The sequence below is a fragment of the Cynocephalus volans genome, chromosome 11 (assembly GCF_027409185.1).
Source record: "Cynocephalus volans isolate mCynVol1 chromosome 11, mCynVol1.pri, whole genome shotgun sequence".
NCBI classification, from domain to species: Eukaryota; Metazoa; Chordata; class Mammalia; order Dermoptera; family Cynocephalidae; genus Cynocephalus; species Cynocephalus volans.
Genome location: NC_084470.1, coordinates 32,957,656 through 32,980,190, shown reverse-complemented (window position 1 = coordinate 32,980,190; position 22,535 = coordinate 32,957,656). Strand labels below are relative to the sequence as shown.

Sequence of the window (22,535 nt, the reverse complement as noted above, 5' to 3'; positions counted from 1 at the left end):
TAATGTAGCACATGTTTGTAGATGGCATTATATTTCTATTGAATGACATTGCCTTAGGGCTTTCCAATTATTTTTCTCAGCAGCCATCTAAACCTGAGCTGCTTACCTTTCCACTACCCACCATATATTTGCATGATATTTTTAGGACCCCCAAAATATTAGATGAATAATTTTCTAAGGACACATTTTCTGGTTCCCTTTTCCTACGAGCAGCAGAGTAGAACAAGACAAAGTCTAGATGACAGCTCTTTCTGCCAGTTGGGAGTTTAGTTTCTTCCAACCAGGCTGTGATACCAACTGATACCAATAAAACAGAGCCATAGTTCCCAGGGAGGAGGGGACCTATGCCAAGGACAATTGGGAAGGTATATTAGTAACTTGGTGGAAAAAAAAAAAACCCAAACAAAAAACTGCAACACATTCCAAGCCCTACATGAATACTTCTGAAAATTATTTATAAATTTTTCATGACTTCCCTTAGAGAGTTTCTTTAGGCTTTGTCCCTAAACGGTCATAAGAAATCTGTCTGATGTGTAAGGTGCCTACTAATCTACATCAACTATATCCTTTCTGGTGGTTCAGTGTCAGCAGTTGTGTCTGTGTGTGTGTGTGTGTGTGTATGTGTGTGTAAATTAGCAGTGAGCACTGAGATTTATTTTCATTTGCTATAGACTACACTTGAGTTGCATATTGGGTTGCGCAGTGTCCCTGTACCTTGTCCCAAGGTCCAACAAAGCCTTGGCACAACCCTACTTGTTGGTACATGGAACCATTTACTCTCCTCACACACGTACACATACACTTGCAGTGAGAGGATTCTTCCTAGAAAGTCCTGAACTCCACTTTGAACCTTCTCTGTACATGGCACAGAGAGATCTTCTAAGCTCTGCAGCTTTAGCGAGAAGCCCCACATTCTGCTTTTCTTCTGAGACCTTAGGTTACCCTTACCTTGACCTGCTCATTTGATGTTACAGCACAGAAAACAATCTCTGTGAATCCTTGGGATGGGAACATACGGAAACAGATACCACCAATAACACGGCCATCTTTAATTAGAGCGAGGGTTTTGTGCTTCCTGAAAGAATAAGATTATGTCAAAGTTTTACCTATTCATCACATAAATACACTTCATTACATAAATACACTTTTGGGGGTGTTCCTTACTAACCAACTAAGAATGAGGGGGTATGTCTTGAATTTTATGGAAACTTCCTTTCTCTAGCCACTATCTTGCTAGATTATCCTTTTACCTGGTCTTTTTAGAGCAAGCTTTGCCTGCACAAATCTTCATCAGGGCTCCCATCAGAACAAAATACTAGTCACCTAAGAAATGTCTAAGGCTTACACATAGAGAACAGAGTATGTGTGGAGGTGCTCTGGAAGTGGTATACCCAATGCCAAAGGTCCCACAGATGGCAGTCAGGGCAAAGTCATGGTCAAACGTGGCATTCTCTAAAGAATTTAGTCTTACTCAAAAACATTACAGAAACATTACAGAAACATTATAGAAAAGAATACAAAATCCACATGTACAATTTGCCAAACCCTACACTATGGAATTCTCTCAGACCATCTGTCTAATGTGTCACTCTGAATTTTCACATGCATGAATCACAGTTTACATACGCTGTTGGGCTATATGTGTTAAAATACATTCAATTAAAGAAGTTTAGGGGTTTTTTTTTGTTTTTCATTTGTGTTTTTTTAATGGACTTTCAAAGTTAATCTATCTTATATCCCTGGGCAACAATAGTACTGAGTTATGATACCAAAACCAAGAATGTTTTGACGATGAAAAAAGTGAGACATCTTCTTAGGGTTTATATGCTCTCATCACTATAATAAATAAAGCACAAGATAGTCAGCAACAACTTAAAATATAAAGTGTCATTCTTATTAACAAGAAAATTTATAAATTGTTGAAAAACTAAGCTTACTGCTTTTAGACATGAAAATTAGCTTGATGTAGTTCTGCATCCTCAACAGGACAGGAGGCAGCAGGATTCAGTGGGTGGCTATGGCTGACTTTCACTATCTGAACAGTTCCTCTTTCATTTAAAAAGGAAATAAGAAAGAAGAAAGAGTACAGCCCCACTTACGGGTCAAAGACAAGCCGTGTGATGTACTCTTTTGGCATTCGAGGCAGCTGATGGGAGAACACGTTCTGTAGGCCGACCAGCCACATCAGGATCTTCTTGTTTGGTTTCTGGTTCAGAGAATTGCCAACCACATGAAATTCAATTACACCCCTGCGCTCTTCCAGCCTTGCCGCCTCATCCCTGGCTGAATGCGCGGACAGAAAATTGGTCTGGGATGCAGGAGATAGAAAAAAATTACACAGAGCTATTCTCTTAAGACAGTGAGGATGAGACACATCAAAGTTTCTCTTCTTTGTTCTAATAAGATACACATTTGTGGATTTTCAGGGTCCTAAACACATACATGCATACGTGCACACATACGCGCACACACACGTTATGAAGACAAAACAGAAAAGGTAGGTAAAGCATTTTGAAAAATCGGAGTATCATACATGTACATAAATGATATTTGGTGTAGCTTAGGGGTCAGAAAACTTTTCTATAAAGAGCCAAATAGAAAATATGTTAGACACTGTGAGCCATAAGGTCTCTTTCACAAATACTCAACTTCTGTAAATGTAGCCACAGTACAAATGTAGCCAATAGACATTATGTTAAATGGACGTAGTAGTGTTTCAATCAACTTTATTTTAATAAAAACAGCAGACCAGATTTGGCCAATGGGCTGTAGTTTGGCAATCTGTGGCTTAGAGGAACACTATCTAACTGAGCTTTAAAAGACCCTTGGGATAACAGAACCCATATTCTCATTACAGTCCCAATAATGGCAGTCACATTTATATTTTTAGCACCTCTTTTTGGAGGACAGTTTTCTTCCCAGTCATTCACAGCTCATGGTACAACCTTGTCCCGGGACTTTATGCTCCCCATCCTTTTATATCCACCCAGTGTGGTATGTAGGTAAATACTCAATGAACAGCCCTCCATGGAAGAAAAGCTCTGACTGGGAGCACTTGCTCATTTCATTGGTCTACTGCTGGCTATCCCGGTGACCAGGTGCCACTGTGGTCAATTTCAAGCCAGCAACATATTTAACAACCACCTCACAAAATTCCTGAAAAATTAACAATTCTTTTATGCATGCCAGTACAAGCCAGCTCCAGCACACTACTAAAACCACCCAACACATTTTGATATCTGTGAATACATATTCTAAAGCTGAAAAACCTAAGCTTGGCTAATCTTTGATGGTACTAAATCTTTTGGAGAAAAAACAAGTATACAAAGGTACTATAGCCTTGAATCCCCACAGACTGGATATCTGGAAGAAAATGGAAAGAACTATTTTATGATGAGATCTGTTACAATACTGCAGTTCTCTGAATTATCCTCAATATCATAAAATAAATACCTAAGGAAACATGACAAATTAAAAATTGATACTTAATCTAGCAGAACCTCACTAAAAAAAATTTTTTAAGATATTTATAAAATAATCTCCAAGACATTTGTTTCTGGAAGCTGTCAGAAATGTCTTAAACCACCCTGCACCAAAAATGTTTTACTTGAATCTAATCATTAGTAAACAAACAAAAAATAAATTTTAAAAAATAATAGTAATCATTAGTAAACAATCAGACAGATCCAAATAGAGGGACGCTATGCAACACTAGTGACCAAGACTCTTCAACAATGGCAGTGTTGCAAAAGATCAAAAAAAGGGCTAGGGGCTGGTCAGCTAGCTCACTTGGTTAGAGTGTGGTGCTGATAACACCAAGGTCAAAGGTTCAGATCCCTGGACTAACCAGCCCCCCCAAAAAGGACTGGGGAATTGTTTTATATTAAAGGAGACTAAAGAGATGAAAAGATAAGAATTAAATGGAATCACACTCTCTAACTGATCCTTCAGCAACAGCAACAAATATTATAAAGGATGCAATTTAGATATATGGGAGATTTGGATATGGATTATATATTAGGCAAAGGGTCAGACAGCAAACTTCTCTGTAAAGAGTCAAATAATAAATATTTTATGCTTTGTGAGCCACACATCCCCTGACTGAAATATTCACATCTGCTGTTGTATTGCAAAGGTAGCCACAGACAATATGCTTCAATAAAACTTCATTTCCAAAAATAGCCAGTGGGCAAGATTTGGCTTGCAAATTGTAGTTTGTTGACCCTGCATTAGAAAATATTGTAACCATGCTAAATTTTCTAAGAGTGATAACTGCATTGTGGTTATGCAAGAGAATAGCCTTATTCTTATGAGATACATGAAAAAATTATTAGGACTGAAGTGTTTTGCCATCCATTTTTAACTCAGAAATGGTTCCAAACAGTTCACAGGAAAGACAGAGAGACACATGAAAAAGATGTGGCATAATGTTAACAACTGCTAAGTCTAAATAAAGAGTCTATGGATTTTTATCACAGAATTTTTGAAACATTTGTGAGGGTTTGAAATTTTTCAAGATAAAAAGTTAGGGTGAGGAGATGCCTTCAACTGCGTGAGATTATTACTATGTGGCCCCGTGATGTGATATTTATCTGGGGCAATCACCTCTGATCAGCTGTTCCTGCCCTCCCAACCCTGACTACAGGTTAAATGCAAACCAGGGTAGCATTACATGCTCACTCTCAGCATTACTACCCCCATCTCCAGAGTGGCCAGGAGAGTAGAGGGGTCTACCAGATGGTTGCCCAGGTTTATCCTGCTGACCTCTGGTCCAAGCATCACTGCAGGGTCCGTGATGGTAGACATGACCTCATTGATTAATTCCATTGGAATATCCCCCATAACTCGGGGTTTCTTGGCCTCTTCTAGAACATGAGAATCATTCATTTTCCTCTTTTCTCCTATGATGATCAAAATAAAAGGCAAACGATGAGAAGTTTTAAACACAAAACAGAAAATACATGCCAACTAATCCAACTAATTTTCTAAGTGCACGGATGGATATGGAGATGAACTCTCCCTTTGCCAGGGGAAGGGGTGCAGTAGAAGTGGAAAAGGGAAGGCAGGAGATCACAGTAACTGCCAACCCCAGATCACTTTGAATATTTTCTATTTTCTGTGATAATTTTTCAACTTAATACAAGAGCTATTAAGACACACGTTTCTTCATTTGCAAATACAAGGGGTAATTCTAGTTATTGCTAGTTAGTAATCTCTGATACACTCCATTTGTCATCACAGAACAGGGTCCATATCATACCAAAATGTCAAAATTTTTTGATACTTATTCTATAGCCTAAAACAAGACCAAATTTTTGGTAAATGTGCAGTGGATTCTTGGAAATAATGTGTATTTTCCAGTTTTGAGGACTAATGATCTCTATACGTCCACTGGCTCAAGCTTTTTGATCATGTTTTTATGGCTTCTAGATCTTTACTGATATTTTTGTCCACTTGATCTATTAATTACTCAGAGATGTTTGTTCAAACCTTCAACTATTGATTTATTACTCTTTTTAGATATGTAAATTTCCCCCATATATACATATATACACATAAGTTATGTATATGTATGTGTATGCATAAATATGATATATAATGTGTCTATATATTATATATTTAAAATATACTACTGAATTTTTTATCTTTAATAAACAATTTAAATAGTAAATTTAGTCTTTTCATTATAAAATGACTCACTTTCTCTCACAATGCTTTTTTGCTATAAAATGATGCCTCACAAAACGAGCAGGGTCACTAGCCCACGAATAAGATGCAATCTCAACATGCCACAATGTTGGCAAAGGCCTTGCAAAGGCAAAAAGAACTTTCTTCCACTTTATCCATGAGATTATGTGGGCTTTTTTTTTTTTTTTTTGTCTTTCTACTCTCATATTTGGTTTTTCCTGTTTATCCCTGTTATGACATGTATTTATTTTTACAATTAAAATTTTTTACATTTCTAGACAATCAAATCTGATTTATTCCTCAGGTGTGAGTTCCATTGAGCATATTTCCATATAGCATTTTCACTAGCTGTAGTTAAACAGGAGCACAGCAATATAAAGTATCTCATCTAAAGAAGATGATTCCATACATATTACACATTACCTATTCAATGGCCTCTCTTGGGGATCCAAACCCTTGACTTTGGTATTAACCAGCACCACACTCTCCTATTAACCAGCACCACACTCTCCCAAGTGAGCTAACTGGCCAGCTCGAGTTCTTATTTTTATAACTCTTTTTTTGCTGTTGTTTCTGAAGATAAGTGAGAATATTTTCAGACATTTGACCAACAAATCTTCAAATTCCATGACTCCCTGAGAGTAATGCTGCAAACTATTTAATAGCTGAGGTTTGTACCTCAAATGCCCCAAACCTGATAGACTGCTAATTGTATTATGATAAGAAAGCATCAGAGGCTGCATCCAAGTTCTCTGGCAGAGTTTCTGCACAGATTAGTGATGTCTCCCTCGGAAGTGGGAGAGAGAATACTAGCACATGCTGAAGAGTTCGTACTTCATATAAGGCCCTCTTCTCTCTCTCCTTTTTTCATGTATGGCACTTCTTTTATTCCAAAAATTGGTCATATCCAAGATTTGTTTCATGTCAAGTATGTGGACAGAAAAGCAAACTTCAAAATATTCTATAACTGTGAAACAGTTCTAGGATTAAGAGATGTTTTTTTCCCTATGTGGTAATTACATTAACAGCCACTATCCTGGTAGTCACATTCTTTGCCATGTGCCTTTACAGTTCTTCCCACGAAAGGAGTAGACTACATTTCTCCACTTCTCCACCCCTTGACTCCGAGTTTGACCATGTGACTTGCTCCAGATGATAGAATGAGGCAGAAGTGATGGTTTACCAGTTCCAAGCCTGGGCTTCAAGAGAAGGTGTATCTCTCCTTGCTTTCTGATGCTTCTGCCATCATCACAAGAAAGACACATTCTTGACAGCCTAATGGTCCCAGAAGGACAATAAAAATATATGGAGCAGAGTTGCTTTAGCTTATGTTCTGTAACCAAGCCAAGCCCAGAACAGAGAGAAAGCCAGCCAAGATTAAGTGAGACTACCTGACATTAGCCAACTACCAGGCAACACATGGAATGAGTGAGCTATGATAAGTTATTACAGTTTTAAGACTGCATTTTTGGGTTGGTTTGTTACACAGCAATAACTAACCAATACAGCTCAAAGTCTAACACAAAGTGATTTCCAACCATTAAAATCCTGGACATGCACAATCTATAGTGGTCTAAGTCTACCTCTGACATTCTTCAGATAATGGAGCTCCTAGGGCCCTCTCTTATACCCCCTTAAGTGCTTACCTGGGTTTGCCTCAAGCCCCGAAGAGGCTTTGCAGGAAGGACTGGTGCTCTCGCCATTCAGCTGCTCAAGGGAAGATGAGTTTGAATTGTATGAAATTGTACCAGCCACGGGAGGTGGATTGATAACTGCCCCAAGAAAAGGAAAAGAAGGTGTTAGATGATCCTTTCTTAGGCAACAAGAAACCAAGTGCATGTGAGACTATCCCATTCCTGCCCAACACCACAAAGAAGTCTTATGTAAAACAAAAGCCACAGAGCATCAAGATAATAAAGACAGTAATGGATTATAACTCATTGTATAGAATAAGGGTATCTAAGTCCATATTGATCAAATAATAAAGAATAAATAAATAAGTGGGGAGAAAGCAAAGCATTTCCTTACAAAAGAATGACATCAAATAAGTAAAGAAGGAGTGATAAAAGGTAGTAAAATATTCCCATTTGGAAGCTGTCATATAGTAACTAGATTATGTGTTAGGCTAAACCTTATGAGTTTAATTTCAACAAAGACAGGATATTTGTGTAATCTCAAAGCATCTCCCCACGCAAGTACTTTGTGATTACAAAAGGAAATGTGGTAGAACTACAGTTGAGAAAACTGGTGAACACCACCTTTATCAAGTGATCAAACTTAAGGCACATAGTGATGGGACAAGCCTACATCATATGCCTTGTGATGCGATGGAAAAATTACTATAAACCACGCTATTGAGATAAGAGGCAAAAACAGGTGACAGGCTACAGATAAGATAACAATACTGTATCAAGGTAAAACTTGCTGATTTTGATAACTATACTGTTTTCATGTAAGAGAATGTCTCTGTTCTTAGAAGATCATTGAAGTCAGTAAAGGGGCATGATGTTTTTAACTTACAACTAATTTAGGGGAAAAGATACAAACACACATAATTTAGTGGGTAAATACAGTATATATAGAGGGAGAGGGAGAGGGAGAAAGAAAGAGAGAGGTGGTAGGGGTCGGGTAATGCTAAAGCAAATATGGCAAAATGTTAACAATTGATGAATCTGGGTAACGGGAATAAAATATACAGAATTTCTTTATCCTGTTATTGTACCTCTTCTATAAGTTTGAGAGTATTTACAAACAAAAAGTTTTGTTTTGTTTTAAAGGCCATTGTACAGAGCAGGATACTGCTTTGCTAGTTGTGTGGCCGATTTGTAGCTGAGAGGTGAGAGGTGACAAGGGGTATGGATGTTCTCAGTAACACTGGTCAAACACAGGACACAGTGTGGCAGTATAGACAGGTGCCCAGAGAAAATGCTCATCTAAGTTTTAACACAGCCACAGTTCAGTTTGCAGACATCATTCCCAGAAGTCAAGAAGGTGATGGATTAAATAAACCAAGCAACAGACAGACATAAACCCACAACATTTCTAACTGAAAAGTAATTTGTATGTAAAGAGTCAGAATATACTAAAGGACCAAGCTATAAGTTTTTCTTCCAGCATACAGGCCTTCTGAATTTCAAAGTACACGGGAGTGATTCTGAACAAAGAGGAAGCTCTGGTGATTCAGAAGACATCTGAGTATCCTGCAGAACTTCAAAGCCATCATTATGAATGTCGTTTATTACAGTTGCATCGATGTGCAGCCATGCCAATTAAGTAGATGATTACACTCTTCTTTCTCCCCAAGAGAATGCATTGCAATTACAGTAGAACAGGAGAAGAAAGCCTGCTTCTGATGGCTTCATGTAATACTGAAGTGTACAATCCAGCTTAACTGGGTGACAACCTAAGCCACAAAAATAAACATGAAAATCCCATATGGTCAAAGAGAACCTCTGCCTTCTCCATCCTGTGCTGATAAACAACAATGTGGCCGGAAGTTGAGCAGACTGGGAGGGTTTTGAGCAGGCAAGGGTCAAGGGAAGTTTTCACACACATAGAAATCCTCTTCAGATATCCTCCAGAAGAGTAGTAAGTTGATCCTGCTAAACCGCTTTGGTGTCCTCCTGCCTGAAGGAGGAAGCTATGTCCTTCATTCATTCCTTACACAAGCATATGCTTCACATTTGCAATGCACATCAAGACAGTGCAATGTAATGGTTAGAGCTCTGGCTCTTGACGTAGTTAGGAATTAGACCTAGATGTGAAACCCAGTCTGTCACTTAAGAGCTCTGATTTGGGGCAACTTGTTGCTACTCTGTGAGCTCCTATTTCCTCAACTATGTAAAGGTGATAATAATTTCAACTTCCCAGGATTTATGAGAAGGCTTAAAGATATAAAGCAAGCTTCAAAGGCAAGCACTCAATAAAAGTATCAATTATTGTTATTATTATTAGCAAAACTGGATCTCTGACCTGCAAGGAGTTGCACTGATAGGAGAGAAAAGACTTACAAAAAAAATCGGGCTAGGATAACATAAAGTAAGCATATGACACAGTAGTTCTCAAATGCTACCGCACATTAGAATCACCTGGGGAGCTTTTAAAAGTCTCAATGTCCAGGCCACACCACAGGCCAATAACACCACATTCTCTTAGGATGGCACTCAGAAATCAGTATATTTCAAAACTCGATGAATGATTCCATTGTGCAGCCATATTTAAGAACCAAGAATAGGATATATTCAAGGTTTTGTGAAAGTTTGGAAGAAAGGAGATACAGTCCTTGCAGAGGGTATGGGAGGAATTAGGATAGATGTCATTTCAAAGCCAGGTAAGATCAAGACAAAGGTAGGGTGAATATCACAGGTACAGAGACAGCAATGCAGAGGATATGTCCAGTAACCACACAGAATATGTCTAGTAAACGTTAACTGCTCAGGTCTGGAAGGAGCATGTAATAAGTGCAGATAGGCCTCAAAGCACCACAGTTTTGGAACAAAAAGACACGAAATTATGACCTAAGGTTAAAAAAAAAAAAAAAAGGCGGGGGGGGTGGCATAAAGATGTTTTTGAATGTCTTTGGTAACAACAGTTCAAACAAAAAGGGTTTGATCCAAATCAAAATACCTCATTCCCTAACTACTCTGCTCTGTAGGGATTTAATTACATTTACATCCCAACTTGGGCTCTAAATGAAAAAACTTTTTTAACAACCACCTTCTCAAGTTCATTATTCTGAATGAAAGTTGTCAGGCTCAAAAGTTATATGATTCCATCATATGACATTCTGGAAAAGGCAAAACTATAGAAATTAAAAGCAGATCAGGGTTGCCAGGACTGGAGAGGCAGGACAATGAACGCACTCCAAAGGAGTACAAGGGAAATCGTCTGGAGTAATGCACCTGTTCTCTATTTTGATGGCAGTGATCGTTACCCAACTACGTGTGTTTGCCAAAACTCACAAGACACTAAAAAGGGTCAATTTTACTGTATGTAAATTATACCTTGATTTTTTTTTTTTTTTTAAGAATAAAATTACCATTGCTGGTACCATAACTCACTAGCCCCCATATTGCACATTGAGCTAGAGCTCTAGGAAAAACTGTTGATATAAAAATTCTGCATTCTGTCTTTCCCCACGGCCAAATATAAATTGCTGCTTTGACATTTCTTGCCAAATTTCTCCATTGAGTCTTCCTAATGACAAAGGCAAGAATTCAGATCCTCTTTGAGGGATTACTGTGACTCCAGAAAGCATCGTTTTTCCTTCCTCATAAAATGCCAACTGATGCCATTGGCTGACTCAAGGCACTGGCAAGGATGCCCTGGCCCCACTGAAAAAAATTTCACATCCTGAGACTCAGGACTGCCCTCTCCACCCATTGCCCCACCATTATCCCTCGGAGTAGTTGGATGTATAAAACAGACATCATAGATTAAGAAGCCAAACTGGGACTTGATTCCTGGGCATATCTGGCCATTGACTGAGACTATAAGTGTCTTCAAAAAGAGCCAGAACTTGACTACAGAGTTCAGTTGCCTGGTATTTTACACTTCTCATTAAATTGTAATGTGCAAGCTAAGCAAATCCTCTACTTGTTATTGTTTTAACTATTTGATTTGCACCTGCACTCTTCATTAATAGAGACACAATGGCAAGATTTTGGTTTGCACCTGCTTTCTTCTCCTCATTAATAGGGATGCAGATGCAATATATGCCAAAGTGTTAGCTTTTCTGCTAGCTTTAGTCTTCAATTTTCTGATGAAAAACACAAATAAATACAGAGTGAGCTGCAACTATCACTTCAGGTTGCTCTTTCTGGTTGTCCCCTTATTTACATAACAAGAGATTTACCTAGCTGTCCCGTTCTGGAAGAGGCTGAGAGAAAATCTTGATCCCAGATGGGAGAGTTTTGACTATAAACTTCTTCTTCTAACATAGACAAAAACCTAGACAAAAGAATAAGAGCAATAGTAAGATATAAAAAAAAAAACAAAAATAAAAAAAAAACCTAATGTATTACTAGGAAGACAAAAGCCCTAACCATCTATGGCAATCACCTTAACATCAGCATCTCACCTTCAACTCAGAAATGTACTAGAGAACTATGACTCAAATGATGACTTATTAGGCGGCCCTGGTATATTCAAATCCAGAAACACATTTCTATAAGTTTATCATCTTTTGACCCTAAATAGCTTGACACAACATAGGACACACAGAGCACTGCACTAGTGAAAATGCACTACTCTTCCTCAGTAAGTCTCAGAGCAAGATTTCAGCCCTCCATGCAGCTGTCATTGTCATTGTCATTACCATCACAAAAGTTGCTAATATTTATCGAGTGCTTGCTTTGTCCTTGCACTGCTCTGAGAACTTCTATTGCACCCTCATATCAACCCTATGAGTTATATACTTTATTTTTAGTTATCGCAGACATATATAATTCTTACTGTGTGATAGGCAGTGTTGTATGAGGTGATGTATATTAACTCACTTGATCTTCAAAATGACCCTATAAGATAGGATCCATAACTATACCCATTTTATAGATTAAAAAAAAACTAAGGCACAGAAAGGTTAAATAACTGGCCCAATTCCCACAACTACTAAATGGCAGGAACAGGATTGGATCCAGTGATTAATTACTATGCTACCTTACTGTCACATTATAAACCAAATGAATCTCAAATTTTGGGGGCCCATAGATATCACCTGGAGGCCTCGTTAAAAATACAGATACCCAAGTCCCAGATAGGCTTACTAAATTTCTTTTCTAATACATGGAGAAAAAATAGAAATATCTAAAAGCACTAAATGTAGTTGACAGTGGCGAGGTGATGAGTGGTCTTTTTCTTCTGTTTCTCTGAACCAAATTTTCTTCAACATGTGCATTTATCACTTTTAGAAAGAAATACAAATGCTAAACTTTTAAAAAACAACCTTGTAAACAGATGGACGGGGTGCAAGGTGCACGTTAAAGCCAAGTGGAAAAAAAGGCAGCAGATGAATAGGAAGATAAGGAGGCAAGCCCTGAAAATGCATCGGAGACTCATGGAGACCTAGCTGAGGGCTGGGAAGCTGGTCCCAGCTCTCACTCTGAGACAGCACCCGAGACTCAAATAGCACCTCAGACTTCAACATGTGTGATTCTGCTGCCAAAACTGTAGGTAAAAATCCCCACCAGCCTGGAATGTTGTCATATTCAATGTAAAGGGATTTAAAAGGAGAAGTGGGTGGTAGTTTTACCCTACCATTAGTAATAGAGAAGAAAAGAAAGCAGCGTTGATTTTCTAGCTCGACAGCATAAGCATGCCAGAACTATGGGTTGAAGGAAAAAAATACACTATAATTAGCAAATATCTGCAAGAAGCAAAATGAATTTGCTATGGAAAAAAAATTGTTACTGTGCAAGGAAATTAAAATTTCTCCTTAAGCACCATAACAGATGTGTGTGTTGGGGGTGGGGGTCCTCTTTGTCCCTTGTCCCTTGGCTTAGAAACGGAATGACATCACCTGAAAATATAAAATGCTGCTTATGTGGCAAATGTACTAGAGAAGTACAAAAATTGCTTTAACCTCTAAGGAAAGGAGCTTAGACCAGATAAAAGACAACCACTGAAATACATGAGCATGCCCAGAATTCATAACCCATTTTAGGGGCAATATTCAAACTGCAGTTTAAGAGCTTCAGAATCTTCTTCTCTGGAAGACACCAAAATGTTCATCACATGCCTCAGTCTCATGTGCTGGTTCTCTTAAGAAAAATTTGACAATCAGGATGATAGGATACATGTGCAATCATTGGGTATTCAGCTAAAGCCCATCAATATTACCCATGACATCCTCTATCTAAAGTTTAGGATCTGTATTAAACTGCCAAGGAATTTTCAGTTCAATTCTATCAGAAAACCATTTTTGTTTTTGCTGTTCTGGACCTAACCTCTTCTTCCCCTTTTCTTTTGTTCTTTTTTTCTATTGGACCTAACTTATTTTTAAGAATTAAAACTATCTTTCCTGACACACAAATTGGGTAATCTTAATAGTATCTTAATAATAAAAATCTAGTTTCTCAAATACAACAGGGTTTCGTCAATCTTCAACCAAAGATATAACTGCTCCCCTCAAATTCTACTCTGTACATCAGCAGTTCTTGATGGGGTGGAAAAAGAAGGCTCTATCATACGCAGAGAGCCTTTTCAAATTATACCTTATACCTTCCCCACCAAGCACTGATCTGAGCAGAATGACAACCATAAAATGAACTGTCTCATTCATGTCTTGCTGTCACTGCTCCATGAAAAGTCATCAACTGCACCCTCAACCCCTTTTGCCAATAGCCAGCCTCTCAGTTTAAATTTTTGTTCTTAGCATTGAAAATGCATTTCCAAGGTCAATGGTGCAGCACTGCAACTTCCTATTGCTTTGACACATTTCCTTCATAAGTAATTTAAATGATTACTTATGTCTTGGAGCACTGGCAGGTGCAAGAAGCAAGGGGCACAAGAGCATGTATATTCTACAAGAAATTGAGTTTAGAGGGCTGGCTGGGTGGCTCACTTGATTAGCGCACGGTGCTGATAACACCAAGGTTAAGGGTTCAAATCCCCTTACCAGCCAACTGCCAAAACTAAAAATAATAATAATAATTGAGTTTAGAGGTACAAAGTTCATGCTGAAGGAAACTTCTATGCCTGTTTAGCCCTGCTCTTGTAGTCTAGTTTACAAAGGGTGTGGGGCAGCCTACTGTAGCTGAGGCAGGGTGGTTCACCAGCACTTAGAAAGGGTTGGAGAACTGGGATGGAACAAAACAGCCACTTGAGCTCTCTTGCGCTGCTTCTGAGCAGATGAAGACTGCTTCTACACATTCTCTCTCATCCTCCTGTAGCTTCCTGGCAGCTGAATACGCAAAACAAAGCACTACTCCATTCTAAGAGACTCAGAGAAAATGACCCAGGTAGGATGAGGTGGGGCTAAGGGAGCTGTGACTGCAGTCAACACAAAATCAAGCTAATAAACGGATGGGAAAATACCCAAGAACATTCACAAAAGGAACTGAGGGTCCTTTCTCCCTCCTCCCTGGCATGCTTTTCATATCATTCCTAATCTCATTATTTATGCAGGCTTTGGCATGTCTTTAGCAACCTCAAGCCCAGGGATCCAAGACCAGCAAGAGCTCTCCCTTACTTTGGGAAATGGGTAAGGATTAGAGTTCGTTTCTCGAGAGGCAGTTTGTCCTTTTCCTGTCTTGCTTGTTCCAGGAGCTGTCGCCTCATAACGGTGAAGACCGAGCGAAGCAATGTTCTCCCAAACACCTGGGTGGTTTCATACCGAGGTAGACTGTCACAGAACTGTGGCACGTTGCAATAACACAGCCACCTGTGACAAGAAGAGACAAGCACCATCAATATCTGTGAACTCACAAGTTGTCTGAAATATCTAATTATGGTTACTCTCCTGCTATCAACCACAGCAGAATAAACTAGGCCTGTAATGACAAGCAACAATATCAGCTAGTGAAACTTGGGAAGTAGGTTAGCTTGCCCTCATGCCACCACTTGGGTCCAGTTCTATTAAAAATCATCCTCTATCCTCTTCTGCAGCATCATGCAGTGAGTCCTGGAGTCAAACAGCCAAGGGATCATATCCCTGCTTTGCCACTTAACTGGCAGCATAACTTTGGAAATTTAATTATGTTATTCAGCCTCCATTTCCTTACCTGTAAAATGGGGGAAACAACAATACCTACACTTCACTGGGTTCTTGTGAGCATTAAATGAGATATTGTTTGTAAAATGCATGGTATAATTAGAGTTTCTGGAATGTAAACCGTAGTTTAAATAAAAGAAAAATTAAAGGAGAAGCTGAGGAAGTTCTTTTTTTGAGAAAGAATCTGAATTTCACCAGCTACTCCTCTGAGTACAATGTAAGATTTCTTTAAAATGCCTATGTAGCACTCACATATGCCACCATCTTCAGTGGGAAGATAAAGATCGTCAAGATTGTTCAAAACTCAGTCAAAATGCAAGAAGTGATGAGTTTCCACTATCTGTCACCCAGGTACACATTTCAATGACTCAGACTCAAAATCAAAACTGCGCTTCAGCACTGCACGAGGCTGGATGAGGGCCAGACCACAGGGAAACAAGGGGTGTTCTTAAGATCTGATCACAGTCCTAGAGTGTGCTGGTATATAGGTCATCCAATTTAGAAAGCTCATTCAGCCAGCAGAAGCTAGAGAGTAAAAGTCTATTCAAACAGGCCCTCTTTCTTTTTGGTCTCCCAGAGACGCAAGATCTGAAATTCCCAGGATCCAGCAACATGAATGTAACAGTGGGAGTCACGGAAGGCGACACCGTACCAGGAAAAGCTCAAAAAGTGTATTTCACGGATCCTTATTCCTTGGTAGCAGATCCAAATCATCCTCTTCTAGGACAGGACTGCTTTCCAAAAATTAACACCTCTCCTCCCTATGTACTTTCCTGTTCTCCTTTAAAGTGGGGAAAGCTCTCTAACATGCCGCAGCTGGTACAGAAAGCTCCCGATCAACTTTAAGCCCCTTAATGAAGAGTGGGATAATTATTTACTCACGCCTATTGACTTATTTTTTCTCTTTTTCTGCATTACATCATACTTTCCCTGTTTGTGTGTTGGTGGTGGAGGTGGTGGTTGTGGTGGTGTTTTTCACCTTTGGGGAAGAAAACTTTCATCAGTGTTAGTTCATCTGTCTACATTCAAAATTCACTTTCAAACCCTGCTACTATTTCTGTTTACTTTCACAACTTTTCTCTCTTAATTTACACCCAAATACCATTTATGTTTACAATGCTGAAACAGGAATCTTTAGTGTTATTGTACCTTATCCAGACTGAAGCAGTGACCTTGGCAGCAGAAAAAACTAAGAAGTGCATTTATTTTATAATTCATAAGGTACTTCATGTAGAAATTGATCACCTTCAAAGCTCATCTTTGCTGGATGTTAGTCTGTGACCACTCACTAAAGGTAGAAGAATATTTGGGGCTGAGAGGAGGCCAACTCCCAAATAATTAACTATGATTTATAAATGTAAAAAGTTAAATAGTCACAAATCTGAATAATCAGAAGTTCAATTTCATGAGACTTAGGCTATCACATAACTGTATGTAACACTTAATATTAAAAACATAACAAAATATGTCCAATCTTCTTCAATGAAAGATTTAAGGATTTAGACCAGCGCAGTCCAATAAAACTGTCAAGGATGATGAATCTATTCTATATCCACGCTAACAGAGTAGCAACCAGCCACGCGTAACTACTGTGCACTTGAAATGTGGCTAATAAGATTAAGGAGCTTAATTTTTAATTTTATTTAATCAATTTCAATTTTACTTTCAAATGGAAACAGTGTACAGTATTTTTTCCATTAAATACAACTTTATTGTTTTGGTAGGACACTATTTCGCTTTAACTGTTTAAAATTTGGCAACCGAATTAAGATATGCTGTTAAGTACAAAAAAGGAAAGTAGAAATACATCCCTAAAAAGTTTTCATATTACATGGTGAAATAATAATATTTTTAATATACTGTATAAAATAAAACATTATTAAAACTGATTTCCAGTATCTATTTTTTTAATGCAGCTGCTAGAAGATTTTAAATTACATACATATGTATGTGGCTTACATTTGTGGCTCACATTATATGTCTACTGAGTAGTGCTGATTTAGAGTCTAAAGAGCACTTCCATCTATGGAGGGGTGCCCAGATGTCTGAGACTCAGACTGATGTTATTTCTGCTACAGAGATGATAGGTTATAAATATTATCATTAAATCATGAAATGTTACCGAAAAGTGCTTAACAGGTCATTCAATCTTCCCAGGGTAGAGGGAAGATTATTATTATACATTGTAATTATCTAGTAAAAATTTTCAAATAATAGGTTCCCATTCATCTCCTTTGAGAGTCATTTTATAGACTCATCCATGCTTTTGAGTTTTGTTTTTACTTCCAAGAGTAATCTTATTTCATAATCTGTAAAGTGCACAGTATATAAAACAAGGAGACTGAGTCGATGTGTGCGTGTGTGTGTTTGTGTGTTTTTGGTGTTGTATTAATAAATTGACATGATCATTGCATGTAGTGAAATAGAGAAAAGGAAATGGGCATGTGTGGACACACACATTCCTTCAAAGACTTAACCATTAAAAAGATTTTACCTAATGACTGATTTCACATTTCCAAAAAAGAAGAAAAATGTTAATTTTTTAAATAGAGATGGCATTAATATGCTATTTACTGATTGTTCAAATAACTCTCCCAGATTTTTTACATCATCATTATGATTTGTAACCTCCTTGCTTTCTTTAAAACATGAATAGAATAGTGAATCTCCATATAGGCCAGCTGCCAAAGGGAAAAAAAAGAAAAATACATGAATAGAATTGGAAAATTTAAATTCAGAAGACCATGTAGTTCTATTAACTTACTGGACTGAAAATCCTATGGTCTTCAGGAATTAAGTGACATCTCCTAGTTCACAGGAACTAAAGACCAGTCACTATTAGATTCCAGCCTAGAAGCTAGATCCCCTGTCTCCTACTCCAGTGTTCTTTCCATGCCTCCTGATAAATACTATCTTAGACTTACATGCCTAATTATGAATGCTCAGTATGCATGGAGATAGGCCAGACTGCATAGAACAGCAGCTACATAAAACTGTTTCCCCATATCAAGCTCCTTATTATATCTAACTTGCTCTGTGAGGGTAACCTTTAACTTTCAGAAGTTCTGAACAACTCAAAATCTAAGACTCATTGCCATTTTCCTACAGCAGATGTTGTTGGTCAGATGTATTTTAAGAAGTCATATTCCCCTGACACCTTCTTTTAGGGTTATTTCTTCATGGAAATATAGTAATGCACTATCATGAAACTCAGGGAACTTTAAATATTTGCCCAGATTTTATTCTAAACCAGAGTGATTTCTTGGAGTATATATAATGTGTAGTTAATACACACTTATATAAGAATATTTATCTTTTTCCATTATTCAGAAGAGAGAGTATAAGTAATTTAAGCAGTTCTACTGCTCAATCTGCTTTTTATTTTTTATTGGATAAATCTTCACAGGTCAGCTCTATAATGAACACAATCATTTTCTGAGTCTTTTCCACAGAGAGTCCTATTTCACCCCCATTTTCATGTTGATGATGTGCTCCAGAAGTTTTCTGGCCCCTTTGTTCTAATTGCTATGGTAACCGCTGTAAATTATAAGCTGAACCAGCATTACAGCATCTGAAGTTCTCTTATAGCAACATCAAGATAAAGCCTGCTGGTGCCTGCAGCCTGTGCTATTACCCATTTCTGAGATGATTAGTATCAGCAAGACACCATGCTGGGTGGTGTGTGGTTTCTTAAATTCCCAAATGTGGTCACGGCAGTGAGGTTTTACTCTGAAACAGTTATTGATTCTCCTCATTTTCACACGTTGTTCCTTTCTACTTCCTTTTCTTCATACACATGGCGTGATGGGGGGAAGCGGGGGAGGTGGGTATCATCTACCTTCATTTCCTTATCTATTATTAATAGGAGCTCTCGGTCTACGTTCCACCTGGAAATCAGCAGGTTTCAGGACTCATCAGGGCATGATCATTGCTGGTTTCTCTTCACCGTTGTTTGACTCCACTCTTCTGCATTCAGCCATTGGCTCAGGATGCTACAAAGGACTGTTCTACTGTCTTTCTATTCCTCGTTATCTTAGTTTCAAAAGTGATATTCAAATAATTACACTTCATTCAATTGTACATCCGAGGCGCTAGCTTAACAGCCCCAAATTGGAGGCGACTGAGTTTTAGAGAATGACGTGCATGGGAGGAAAACGTTGACAAGTACGTTCCCAGCACCTGTTCTGTGTGTCAGACACTAGGCACAAACCACCTGTGGAGTACTCACAACACTCATGAGGCTTGGACAGAGGAAGAAACCGAAGGTCAGGGAGGTGAAGTGACTGGTCTAAAGCTCACAGCACTAGGGAGAGATGGAGTCAATCACGATTCAAACCCAGCGCTTATTCAAAGCCTGATTTCTATTTTTACTGCTACTTAAGTATTTATAAGTACCACCCATTTCTTGGTAATTCCCAAACGCTGCCTAGTATTTTTATTGTTTTCAAAACTACAGTAATGTCTCCCATACTGCTTCATATTTAATTCTCCCATTTTCTTGGTAAGAGTGGCAAATACATTCAGGAGTTTGGCTTTGACAATATTCAGCTTTGCCAATTGTTCACAGATGGGGATAAAAGATGTATATTTTTGAGAGATTTATTATCTTAACTCTTACTATAAGCAAGAGTGACGATATATAGAACTACTGTTAATGTGAAAACTTAAAATAAAAGATGAAGAAATAAAGCTATAATTTTTAAAAACTGATTTTAAAGAAATCTGTAATTCCTATAAATAACAGTTATTAAGGGGATAATATTTTCGAACTCAAATTGTATATAGTACAAAAGGAGGGAGAAGGGGTATTACTCATGAAATCAGGTCAGTGACAGAGAGGAAAGCTATTTTAAATTACATTCATCCTCCATGTCATCTTCTGTTACAGAAAATAACCTGTGCAAAAGTTGTCTTGACAGGCTATCAAAACACACTGCATACTTTATATTTTTTACTTTTTTATTTTTTTGTTTGTTTTGTGTATTTTTTTTTGACAGCTGGCCAGTACAGGAATCAAACCCTGGACCTTGGTGTTACCAGCACCATACTCTAACCAACTGAGCTAACCAGCCAGCCTGACATTGCCTACTTTAAACCAGGAAAAAAAAAAAATACAAAAACTCCATTATGTCCTCTGAAGTAAGCTTTATGTGCCTCTAAAATATAAATGGGGAAAAGTTATGAATAGAATGGATGATCCAATCACTCTCTCATTTAAATAAAAATAAATGTAGGTCATTACATTTTGTATGGTCCCTGTTCAAGATTTGTAAAGCCAACTCTATTATTCTGCAGTTTGTAAGCAATGAAAATAAATTTCCACTTTAGAAAAAAATATATATATGTTCAATCCAAGAATATTTGCAGAATCTGAATGTTCACTAACACAGAAATGATTAGGTAAATTATTATACATCAACTCATTGGACTATAATGTAACCCGTGAAGTGTTTGATATGATGTTAAATGGGGGGACAAAAAGGATACAAGTCTGGCCAATTAAGCTCAGTTGGTTAGAGCACGGTGCTGTAACACCAAGGTCAAGGGTTCGGATCCCCAAACCAGCCAGCCGCAAAAACAAAAAAGAAAAAGGACACAAAATTTTATATTTTCTTTCATCATAACTAATATAAAATATTTATTTAAAGAAGCAAAGACTTGAATATGTATAATGACATCAGTTCCATCATGGTGCTGGGACTTGATAATCTTTTCTTCTTTAAAAAAATTCTTTAACTCCAATATAATAATGGTTATTGCATTTTTTTTTTTTTTTTGAGTGAGGGCTCCATATATTAATCACAGGGTTATAGTATAGTTTTCTAGTCAGTGATGTTCAACAGAAATACAACACAAGCCACATATGTATTTTAAATTTTCTAGTAGTCACATTGAAAAAGTAAAAAGAAATAGGTGAAATTAACTTTTATATCTCATATAACCCAATATATCCAAAATACTATCATTTCCACATGTAATCAATATAAAAAAGCTATTAATGAGCTATTTTAAACTCTTTTTTGTACAATCTCAGAGATCTTCAATTCAAACTAGCCAATTTCAAGTGTTCAAAAGCCACATGTGGTTAGCAACTGTCACACTGGATCTAGATGATTTGGATCCCTTACACTCCCCACCAATATTGAGATATTAATGAAAAGCTTGATTTTGTAAGTTAAATTGTGCATTCTCTCCAAATTGATGGAGTCACCATGATAAGTGGGCAACCCTCTACTGGCAGAGACAAGCAGCAATTTTGTCTGTAATGTGCTCTATGAGGCCAAAGGAAAAGGACCTGTTATCTGATTACCTTGTGTAGTTCTCTTTGTATCCAGAAATATCATCATTGGGAGATCGCAGTCTTCGTTGAGATGGTGCTTCCAGATGCCAATAGTTGATGCGGTTTAGGAACATTTTTGCCAACTCCACTATTGTTTGTCTTTCTTTTGATGGCAGGTGACTAAATTTGTACTGTACAAAGTTATTCACACCCTTAAAAGGAGGGAAGGCAATTTATTCATGCAGCTATGCAACCACACTGATTCTGAACACCCACCAAGCCAGCACCATTGGTGATTATTAACAAAAGAACAGACATTTCTCTATTCACAGAAACCTCTTCCTTTTCCCTAAAAAAAAAACCCAGTAATGCCCAAAGGGAGTCTTGCCTCAGATCACGGTGGATGAAAAGTGACAAGACAGAGAGGCTATTAGCTGTGATTCTATGCCTGCTGCAATTCTAGAGCATTAAAGAGAAAATCAGAGCCATGAACTAAAAAGGTCAAAACCCCTTAAACAATAAAATATGACTGTTCTGCACAATAATTCTTGCTACACTATCAACACTGTAACATATATAATGTGGATCTTGGATAAATATCATGTTTTTACATTATGAAAATCCTAATCGAAAGGCTGCTATATGCCTTCTACCTAACTAAACCACTAAGATGTAAACGCTTTATTGTGATTCTTGGTTTTAGCAAACTTACAAAAAAAATAAAAATTGTATTCAAAATTATGTTCTTTTTTAAAAAGCTGTGGATTAACATTTTTGCAGAACACTCACATCTCATCTAATTTCAAATAAAAAAACAATGGATTTCTATTTAATAGAGTTTGGAGGCAAAATAAACTT

At 37.7% G+C, this 22,535-nt stretch overlaps 1 protein-coding gene and 1 non-coding gene across 4 annotated transcripts in view; both read right to left on the bottom strand.

Moving 5' to 3' along the window:
• KAT2B (lysine acetyltransferase 2B) overlaps positions 1-22,535 on the bottom strand; it is a 212,099-nt gene that overhangs the window by 115,601 nt on the left and 73,963 nt on the right. For all 3 annotated transcript variants that reach the window (XM_063114028.1, XM_063114027.1, XM_063114029.1), the window contains exons 5-11: positions 21,708-21,889; positions 14,876-15,067; positions 11,543-11,637; positions 7,335-7,460; positions 4,765-4,901; positions 2,100-2,308; positions 949-1,075 (exon numbers count right to left, since the gene is read on the bottom strand). In XM_063114028.1, the coding sequence (XP_062970098.1) occupies positions 949-1,075; positions 2,100-2,308; positions 4,765-4,901; positions 7,335-7,460; positions 11,543-11,637; positions 14,876-15,067; positions 21,708-21,889 (1,068 nt within the window). The remainder of the gene's footprint in view (positions 1-948; positions 1,076-2,099; positions 2,309-4,764; positions 4,902-7,334; positions 7,461-11,542; positions 11,638-14,875; positions 15,068-21,707; positions 21,890-22,535) is intronic.
• Positions 20,396-20,469, bottom strand: TRNAT-GGU (transfer RNA threonine (anticodon GGU)). Its single transcript has one exon. It is a non-coding gene; the product is annotated as a tRNA-Thr (tRNA).